This window comes from Sciurus vulgaris (assembly GCF_902686455.1).
Source record: "Sciurus vulgaris genome assembly, chromosome: 8".
Taxonomy (NCBI): Eukaryota; Metazoa; Chordata; class Mammalia; order Rodentia; family Sciuridae; genus Sciurus; species Sciurus vulgaris.
The window spans coordinates 91,645,364-91,655,606 of NC_136468.1; the positions used below are offsets into that span (position 1 = coordinate 91,645,364).

At 50.7% G+C, this 10,243-nt stretch overlaps 1 protein-coding gene and 1 long non-coding RNA gene across 3 annotated transcripts in view; one reads left to right on the plus strand and one right to left on the minus strand.

Annotated features, from left to right (window-relative positions):
- Positions 1 to 5,310, minus strand: part of CRHR2 (corticotropin releasing hormone receptor 2) — a 47,060-nt gene extending 41,750 nt beyond the window's left edge. Inside the window, exon 1 of one of the 2 annotated variants that reach the window (XM_079150587.1) lies at positions 5,032 to 5,310. In XM_079150587.1, the coding sequence (XP_079006713.1) occupies positions 5,032 to 5,115 (84 nt within the window). In that variant the 5' untranslated portion in view covers positions 5,116 to 5,310. The remainder of the gene's footprint in view (positions 1 to 5,031) is intronic. The other variant, XM_079150586.1, reaches the window with a different exon arrangement.
- A 1,083-nt stretch (positions 5,311 to 6,393) lies between these two features.
- LOC306667031 lies at positions 6,394 to 8,878 on the plus strand. Its single transcript, XR_013765433.1, has 3 exons — positions 6,394 to 6,588; positions 7,429 to 7,548; positions 8,819 to 8,878. It is a non-coding gene; the product is annotated as an uncharacterized lncRNA (long non-coding RNA).
- Positions 8,879 to 10,243: the final 1,365 nt, after the last annotated feature.

A 10,243-nucleotide genomic window follows, 5' to 3' on the forward strand; every position in this document is an offset into this window, starting at 1 on the left:
AGGACACAGTCAGGAGAGGATAAGAGAAAGAAGGAGGAGAAAAACGATGGCGGGGAGGAAAAGGGAGGAAGGGGAGTGAGATGGGGGGAGGGACGAGAGGGGAAGAGGCATGGAGGAGAGAGAGTAGGGAGGCAGAAACACAGAGGAGGCAGCCAGAGAGCTGAGCCTGGCTGAGGAGAGGGGAGGCCCCAGAAGGAAGTCGTGTAGAGGAAGTAGAAGATTATTTTCTAAAGCATCTGGGCTGGTTCCCATGAAGGGGAGAATTTAGATGCTCTAACTTATAGGATGTGGAACCTGGAGTGAAGACCCCAAGATTCCAGGAGATTTCCCACCCCTGTGTCATTTCTTGGGCAGGTGCCTCTTCCCAGGATGGCCCACTCCTTCCAATTCCATCAGCCTCCAAGGCTCCTGGAGAAGCTTCTAGGCCTCTTCTTATTCTGCTCTTCTCTTTCTCTCTGAAAGCCAATGACCCTTCCTCTCTTCTCTGTCCCTCTCCCATATCTGGGCCCAGAAAGGGAAGAAGGGTGGAGACTGGCCATCAGGAGGTCCTCAACAACTCACCTAGGCTAAAACAATCTCCTTCATGATCAGCTCATCTGACATCCAGTTTGCCTAACAGTTACTCCTGGGTTTGTTTTGGCTTCTGTCTGAATGGTCTAAAAATAGCCTAATATTGAAATTAAATTTTTGTTAAGGGAAGAGATTCTGGAGTCAGGCTGCCTGATTGGAGTCCTGGTCTTGCCCTTTACCAGCCAGTGACATTGGGCACAGGGACCTCACCTCAGCTTCCTCTTCTGAAAAATGGGGATGATGCATGTCAGTGACCTGCTTGTGTCAGCCATTCAGTAAAATAAATAAAATAAGTTGATCTGATTGAGCTAGCCTTTCCCTTTTCCTGCAGATTGGAAATGACATCTTAAAAAATTAGAATTCTGAATAAAGTGACTTTAGACAATCCGGCTGAGGAGGGCTTAAAATGTTTGCAATTAGATAAAGTACAAAATGTCAGCGAAGAGGATGCAGAATAGTCCCATCATTTGTAAACCTCGGCAAATTTGAGACTTCCGAGAATACAGAAGTAAGTAGGCAGTGCCCTCAGACAAATTAAAGAAAAAAAAAAAAACTTAAACATCAACAAAACGACAAAAACAGAGACTAAATTGGCTGATTATGTTAGAAAACACTCAGGAGGGAGTTGAATTTTGGGAAAAAATCATTAGATGAAATCTGCTCTGGCAAAGGGCCCCTGAGCCCCAGGCCCTGCAGGTCTGCCTGAGTGCTAGGGGGAGGGTGGGGCATGCAAGGCCTTGGACTTGGAGCTAGGCTGTCCAGAGGGTCCAGGTTCCTGGGGCTGCCAGAGACTGCCAGGACGTCCCTGTATTCTTTCTTTGCCGAGCCTTCTGGGGCATGTGGCCCCATCAGAAGCCAGGCCCTGGGGTAAGAGACCCTGGGAGGGGATTCCTATCCAAAGGTGAGGGGCTGAATGAGAGGTTGATAGGCTCCTGGGGCCTCCACAGAGGGGTGGGCAAGTTGCTGGAAGGATTAGACTCAGGGCTTTGGGTATCCAGGCTGAGTACCCCTTATCTGAAATGCTTGGGACCAGAAGAATTTTGGATGTTGAAGTTTTTCTGGATTTTGGAATAGTTGGACTTTGAGCATCTCTAATCTGAAAATCCAACACCCCAAAACACATTTTGCTTAATACATTTTAGACCTGGGGCATTTCATCTGCATTGCAACCTCCATTTCCAGTCTGCAGATAACCTCTCCTGGGTTTGAGGAAGACTTAGCACAGCACCCGGCCAACATCACAGAGCATGGTTATAGTGCCCTCTCCAAGCAGCCCCCAAAGCCTCTGGGGAAACCAGGAGTACCAGAGTCAAGACTTGGTGGATTTCTCCAAGCTGTCGGGGTGTGATCTGGGCTAGGGTGTCCTCTCCTCTCACTGTCACCAGCGGGAACTTCTACAGTGCAAATCAGACCAGGCCCCTCCCTGGCTTAGAGAGCTTTGCATGCCCCAGGGCTACATTTCTGATGCGCCCCCCCCTGCTCGCTCTCCCCAGTCACCTCAACAACAGCTCCTCTCACTCCTGCTGGACCTGTCGCCTCCCACCAGACTCCTGTCAGGGTTCTCACACCTTTATTCACTTTTTCTTAGATCCAATTTCCAGTCTGTAAACACACAGTATTTCCTTGTTATTCTTCCTGCCAGGTCTCCTTCTGGGTCAGAACTCCAAAAGGGCAGGAGCCTTGGGTGGGCTTTTGTAGCCTGCTTCCCTGAAGTGTGAAGTCCTTGTTAAATGCAGGTTGAATGAGTGAGAAGGCTGGGAGCCAGGCTCCCCTGGGCTGCAACCATCCCCCCACCCGCCCACTGCCTGTTCCGGATCTCAGGTTCTCATTTCCCAGCGAGCAGAAATCTCAGAATACTTGGCCAAGGACCCAGAAATAAATCCTATTACCACAAAGGCCCAGAGTGAGGAAGGCTGGGCTTTGGGCAGCGAAACCAAGGTGTAGTTTCTCGCCAGCTGGTTACATGCTGAGTAACTTTGGGCAAGGAACTAGTTTCTATCTCAGTCTGGGGTCATCAGGAGAGGTGGGGGCAGGGCCTGGCTGACTCTGAACTCACAGTCGCCTCTGAGGTCTCCACTTCTGACATCTCCGACCCAGGGCACCCTTCCTCACACCCTCCACCAGGCTGGGCTCTGAAGCAGTGAATGGAAGCTCTTCCTGTCTAACAAACTTGGGCAGCTGCCAGCATAGCCCCCTTCTCTGGACCCTGGCTCTCACGGTGATGGAGACAGACAGATGAAAATGGCAGGAATAATTCTATAAAATGGGCCCACCATGCTGACCCCCACATGCTTTCTTTTCCAAGAAGCAATTTCCCTGCTGCCCTGCCTGGCTTAAGTAGACAGGATATGTCACATTTCCTCAAATCACCTATTAACTGCAGGAGAAATGCAGGTCCCAAATAATGTCGATGAAAGGAACCCAAGTTACCCTAAAGATCAGATCCCGAAACTCAGGGAGATAAGAATAATTCCTCCAAACCATAAAAGTCTGTAAGAATTTATGGTTAAGAATCCAATTAGAAGCACTCAGCATGAGCCAAAGTGGCCTAGAGTTGTCATGGCAGTGGGGACCTGAAAGTCTGATGTCATCTTGCTGTCAGTTGAGGTGGACTTGGGTGGGACTCTCTGGAAACTTCTCTGGGATCCCCAGTAAAACTGGAGTTCAGGAGAGGCACACCATCTCTGTCTTTTCTGAGAGTGCCCCTTGAGAGTGTCCTCTTTCCCTTTTGCTATCCCTTCAAAAAACTCATGCCTGTTGCTCTGAGCGACATGTCTGACTCGATCTTTCTGACTTGATCACAAGAATGGGGTTTGAAGGGAGGTCTTAGGACTGCCTCAGTTTCTCTGAAGACTCCAGCCCCTAAGACAGGTCCTGGTCACTAGAGTGTGGCCTCTGAGGGTATAAGGGTAAATGGCGAACCTCACTCCACAATCTCCTTCTGCTCCAAATACAGTCTGCAATATCATTCAAAGGGCCTGACAGAGAGGGGCGCATGCCCGTAATACCAGCTTCTCAGGAGGCTGAAGTAGGATTACCAATTTGAAGTTATCCTGGGCAATTTAGCTAGACACTGTCTCTAAAGCAAATTTGAAAGGGCTGGGGGTTAGCTCAGTCAAGTACTTGCCTAGCATGTATGAGGCCATGAGGCCAATCCCTAGTAGTTAGCACTGTGGAAAAAAAGAAAGAAAAAAGAAAAGAAAGAGAGAAAGAAATGGATGGATGGCAGGCCCATGGGGACACTGACCACACCTCAGCATGGTACACCACTCCCAGCACTGGCCAGGCCCTCAGGAGGACAAAGCCTCTGGTGTCTTTGTGTCAGACACAACACCACAGCCAGTGTGTCCTGGTGCCTACTCCACGCCAAGCTCAGTGCCAAATGCTTCACTTGCATTATCTCAACTATTCCTCAACTAGCCCTGTTCAGGAAGCACCGATGTCATCCTCATTTTACTGATGAGAAAACCGAGGCTTGGAAAGTCTGAGTGGCCTGTCCAAGGTCACATATTTAGGGGCAAAGAAATAATTTGAATGGGTTTGTAGGCAAAGCCACTTTCAACAATCAGCAGGTGTTCACTACCCGATGTTGAGTGAATAAGTTCTCCTTACACATATAGGGACATTGAGAGCCAGGACACGGCCCCTGAAGCTGGTTCATGGTGGAGTCAGGACAGGAGTGGACCTCCTGACTTCCTGTCTGGCTCTGTCCCTCTTTGTCCTCTGTGCCATTTTAATGTTATAGTTCTTCTTCATGAAAAGTGCCTAGGGACCTCTCTGATACTCAGTTTCCCCATCTGTGAACGGGAAGAGATTCCTCCTGCATGTTTCTGGGAATCCCTCCCTCCTAATCTCACCACCCCAACTTCCTCAGCTCCTTTTTTCTAGCTCTCTCTATCCTTTCACCCCAGCTCCCTCCAGCTGACCCTGACTCTGGCCAGAAGGTGGAGGTGGGGGTGGGGAAAGCCCAGAGTCTTAAGAACCCCTCAGACAGGATGGATTTCTTCTGCCCCTTTGTCCCTGGCTCATTTGGGGACAAGGCAGCTGTGGGTGGGTGGGAGGCAGCGCTCTGGTGGTCTACTGGGGGAAAGGGCCAGAACTAGGGTGGAAAAGGAAGTCAAGTGTCCTGCAGAGGAAGTGGCGGAAGTATTCATGGGGAGTGAAGAGAAGGGGCTGTGGACAGAGAATTTCTTGTCTTAAGGACAGGTCCTGGTCACTGGAGTGTGGCCCCAGACCCCTCTGCTCATTCACAAGGGCCTCCTTGTCTTGTCCGAGCTAGTTAGTTTTATTTTCCTTCCACCTGCCCCCTCACCCTGCCTGAGATCTCCATCCTGTCTTGGGACACAGGGATCGCCAAGAGCAACCCAGTCACCACACCTTGAGATCTCCCTCACCCCAGTAGGAAGAGTGCAGAGCTTAGCTCCTGAGTCCACCATCGTGCCCACCACTCCTGTCACTTACCTGGAGCAGAGAGAGCAGGCAGAGCAGGTAGAGGAGGGGCTGTGGAGCACTGAGGAGACCCGGCAGCCCCTGGGGACCCCCCATGCCACGCCTAGGGACAAGGGACCAGCGCGCCTGCTAGCTTCAGCACAGCAGATCCTGCCCCAGCTGGCCCCTCCCAAGGCCTGTCCCTCTGCTCCCGCCCCTGGAGGCCGAGGTAAGGCCCGGGGCACTGGGGGCATGCTCCACCGCCTCCCCTCAGGGCAGGGGTGGCTCCGCCCCACGGCCCTGCTCCCTCTGGGTTATTTATAGCTGGAGCTGGGCAGTGGCTCCTGCCCTGACAGCCAGGGGACCCAACTCCCCAACTGCCCGCAGAGCAAGGTAATGGCTTTTGTCTGCCGGCCAGCACCGACAGGGCAGTAGCTCCCAGCCCAGGGAGAGGGAAAGGGACCTCCGACTGACGACTGATGTCCCTGCCTGAGAGCAGAGGGGGATGCCCCTGTGTCCTCTGGACCAGCACTTCCCAGTGCTGCAGGAAGATACCACGTATCTGGTGAGCTCTGAGCCTAGCGGGACAACCATGACTTGGACCTAGCTGCCAGGTTAAATAATAGGACTGTACAGATGATGTAGCACTTCCTGATTTTGATAACTGCACTGTGGGTAGGTAAGAGCGTGTTCTTGATATTAGGAAAATACACAATTAGGGTTAAATGAGAATCAAGTTTTAACTTATTTTTCAATGGTTCAGAAATACACACGCAGAAAGAGGCATAGGAAGGATAAGAAAGTAAATGGAACTGATTATAAATTACTGGTAAATCTGGGCAAAAGGTATATGAATATGATTTGGATCATTCTCCAGCTTTTCTACACCTTTGAAATGATATCCTAATAAAATTCGAAACAATGATGAAACAAAAATCCAAAGCAGTGACAGTGAAAGCAGCAATGCCAGGGCCACCCAGAGATTCCCAAACCCATTGCTTGGGACCGGCCAGGGGAAAGTGCTGGGGACAGGGGTAAGGCTTCCAGCACCATAAAGCAGCCTCAGAACCTCAGGAGGGCTCCTGACAGGTGGGTGGTGCAGGAGTTTAAATGCTTAAGCATCAGTTGCTAGGATGGAGAGGCAAGCATTTCAGGAATGCGATTAGGTGTGGGGAGGTGCCACCAGGGTGGTAGAGGCCTTGGAGAACTGAGCCCAAGTTCAAGAACCTAATTTAAAAAAAATTTTTTTAAATTTTGCAACAGGAATTGAACCCAGGGGCATTTATCCACTGAGCCATGTCCCTAGCCTTTTTTTTTTTTTTTTTCTTCTGTTTTGGAGACAGGGTCTTGCTGAGTAGCTGAGTTGCTTTGGGCCTTGCTAAGTTGCTGAGGCTGGCTTTGAACACTTGATCCTCCTGCCTCAGACCCCCCCATCACCCTCCATCCACTGGAATCACAGGTGTGCGCCATGCCCAGGCAGCCTTCTTGACTGCTCGGGGTTCCATCTCTGCTCTGAAGTCCCACTGGCTGGAGTCTTACCAGTTTGGCCTGCTCTGAGGTTGCCCTCCTGTCCACCATGGATGAGTAGAGGTGTGCCCTGTCTTCTGCATCACTTGTTTTTCTTCCCCGCTTCTTTGGCACAGAGCTTGGTGCAGGGGAATCTTTGTGGAAGACCTGACCAGAACTACTCCTACTTTCGGAAGTGACAGGGTGGAAACCCCATCTCAAGTCCTGGGACGGGAAATAGCTCTACTAACCCCAGACACATAGGCTTAGACAGAGAGGGCTCCCCATAAGAGGTATGGGGCTCAGCAGGACTTGGAGGGATGGGCGAGCCCAGAAGGAGTTGACGAGCCAGCACAGGTCAGACAGTTCTGTTGAGCATACTTGTGGATCATCTCTTTGGGCTGTCTCACAGCGAGAGCAAAGGCTGTGCCCTTAAGGCCAACCTCACAGCCTGCAGGGGGAACGGGAAGGGAAAGGAAGGGATGCCGAGAAATCTAGAAGAACTGGGTATAGGCATCTGTGATGGGAGGTGAGACAAGTCCAGTGCTGCTGCAATCTGAGGGGGTGCAGGAGGGGACTTCCTGGGGAAGGTGCTACAGAGCACCTTGAAGGGCTTAGACCAATGGACAAGAGGGGCTTCTACCCCAGCCAAAGGAAGCAAGGAACTGGGTGGGTGCAGGATGGCTCAAATAGGGACCTGGCCCTGGAGGAGATAGTGTAGGGCCCAGAGAGACCGAGACAGGCTGGAAGAAGTGTGATTCTCTGCAGCTACAGGAGTGTCTATGTGCCCAGTGCTGCCCTGCACAGCCCACATCCCTCCCTGTGCAGAGCAGTCTGTGTGCCTGTCTTATCAGCTTGACTGCTATGACAAAATACCATACCCTGGGTAGCTTAAGTAACAGACTTTATTTCTTACTCTTCTAGAGGCCGGGAAATCCAAGATGAGGCAGTGCTCCGAGGGTCCTCTTGGTTTGTAGACAGCAGTCTACGTGCTGTGTCCTCCCAAGGCAGGGCGGGTCCTGGTCTCTTCCTTGTGTTATAAGGGTACCAATCCCACCTTGGGGCTCTATGCTTATGTCCTCATCTAAGCCTAAATACCTCCCAAAGGCCCTACCTCCAGATACCATCACACTGGAGATTAGAGCTCACTATGAATTTTAGAAGAACATGAACATTGAGTCCTTAGCCAGTCCTTGACCTGGCTTTCCTTTGCAAATAAATACCCTCCCCAACCTAGAACTGTCTTTGGAGAGAGAGAGGCTCTCAGGAACCTCGAATTACTTTTTGCACAGTTGGGATCTCTAAGTACTCACTAATTTATGTCCTCCCAGCTCCCCAGGGGCATCCTGAGCAGCCACTGATTTGTGCTTCTTTGCCTGGAGGTGGGACAAACTGAGAGTTCCCCGAGGGACCAGGCCAGGCTGGGATCTTTCTGTACTCTGCCCTGTTTCCCCCCTTTACCAAATTCTCCTGGGAGAACTTCCTTTACACACCGCTCCATAGGAACAGCTCCATAGGAACCTCGTCTCCCCTCCGGGGAGCCTCTGAGGAGAGGTCTGGGTTTGCCCCTACACATGAAATCTGTTAAAAACAAAAGTGAAAAACAACAGCCCTGAGCCTCTGGGGTTTCCTCTGGACTGTCTTCTCCACTTTTCCCAGCTTGCTCTGTAAGGTCAAGCAGTGGAAAGCACTGGAAGAGTTTGGCATCCAAAGCCAGAGGAGGGGCAGAGGGCTAGGGTCTGGGCTCTAGAAAGGAGAAGGAGGGAGGCAAAGACTGTGGATGTAGGCCAAGTGCCAGGAGGGACGGGTGGTGGCAAATGGTGATGAGATGAACGCTAGCAACGGTGCTGTCATTATCTTTTGCTGTCCCCATCTTCAGAGAGTTCACAATGCATAGCAGGCTGTATCAGTGGTACTGGGGGAACCAGGAAGAGGCGCTGTGGTGGTGTGTGGATAAAGGGTTGGGAGAGGTCAGTAGTGGCAGGAAGTGGGAGGCGGGACTGGGTGCTGTTTGGTCCCAGAATGGTGCTGTCCTTCTGAGAAGTGCTCCATCTTCTAGGATTTCACAGCCCCCTCCCCCATCATTCCCATACAGAGCCCTGCTGTGGTTTGAATGTTTCTCCCAAATTTCGAGTACTGGGAACTTGGTCCCCAGTGAGGCAGTGTTGGGAGGCTGGACCTTTGGGAGGTGATGGGGTCATGAAGGCAGGGATGAACCCATTTGTGAATTCATGGGTTATTGCAGGGTGGCTTTGTTGTAAAAGTGTTTGCTCTGTCTCATTGTGCAATGTCTTCTGCCATGTTTCCTCTCTAGATACTGGAACCATGCCCTTGAACTTCCCAGCCTGCAGAACTGTTAATGAAATAAACCTCTTTTCTTTAAAAATTGCTTGGTCTCAGGTTTGTTTGTTTGTTTTGGTTATAGCAACAGAGAATGGACTAAGACAAAATCTTTTTAGCTATTTGTTTTTTTGATTGCCCTCTTTCCCCCATGGGGAATTTTTTTGTGAGTGCAATGCTGGGGATTGAACTCAGGGGTGCTCTACCATTGAGCTATACCCCCAGTTCCCTCTCCCCCATTGTTTTTGGGACAGGGTCTTGCTAATTTGCCAAGGCTGCCCTCAAATTTATGATTCTCCTTCCTTAGCCTCCCCAGTTGCTGGGATTACAAACATGCGCTATCAGCCTGACTCCCCTGTGAAATTCCAATACTAGATAGATAGATAGACAGACAGATGGCTACCTCTGTTATGCACTTGGTTCTCTGGAGATTCATGGGTAGTGTAATACCCAAGATTATCCTGCCTCTTAGGAATTAATTCTGCCTCCTTGGGAGTGCCGAATCCAACTCGATGATTTGATTGGCAGTTGGCTGCTATGAATTTGCCCAATGCAATTGATGGAGCTGGACCCACTGTGCTGATCACAGTTAGTCAATACAGGAATGGACAACTGATCTGAAACCACCCAATCAAATCCTCCCCTGATTTTTAATCTTTACTTCAAAGAGAGAACCTGTTCTCTGATGGAGAACTAGAGAGACTCCCTGTGTCTCTCTAGTGTGAGCCTCTACACAGAAAAGATCAAAGAACAAAGGGAGAGAAGGATCTGGTGGCCTTTGGGGGTCTGATTTCTGCTGGACCTGAAGCCAGCCCTACCTTTGCCTTTAGTGAGAGAGATTTCCAGTAAATCTTCCCTGATGTAAGTGAAGTTGCTTCTTTTGCTCATCTCCTAAGGAATTCTGACCAATACAGGAGGGATCAGGAGTTGAGCATTTGTAGAATTCAGAGCAAAAGGTGATCAGGAAAATGTAAGACACTCCTTCCCCGAGTCTGGGAACCAACTCTGAGGGTGAGATCCCAGGTTTTCTATAAATTCAGTGGGGGAGAGGTGGTTGGGTCATGGCATGTGGCCATGACAGGAAAGGGGACTTTGAAGGACTGGGAGACTTAGGGACATTGTTGATGACTCTGAACAGGGAAGGGACGGGGAGGGTCAGCATTCCTAAAAGACTTGCTTGGACAGCAAGCTGGTCTTGGGTTGGAGGTGAGTCTGGAGTTAAGGAGGCAGAGTGGCTGGCACAGCAACCCTGGCACACTGAGAGGTAAGAGACCTGCCTGACCCAGAATTCCTGCCCTGCTGGGCCCTGCAGGGAGCCCTCGTACTCCCCTGGGACCGAGACTGATCCAGCCCACTGCCATGGCAGGCAGGTGTCTGAGTCATGTGGAAGGAGCCCCTC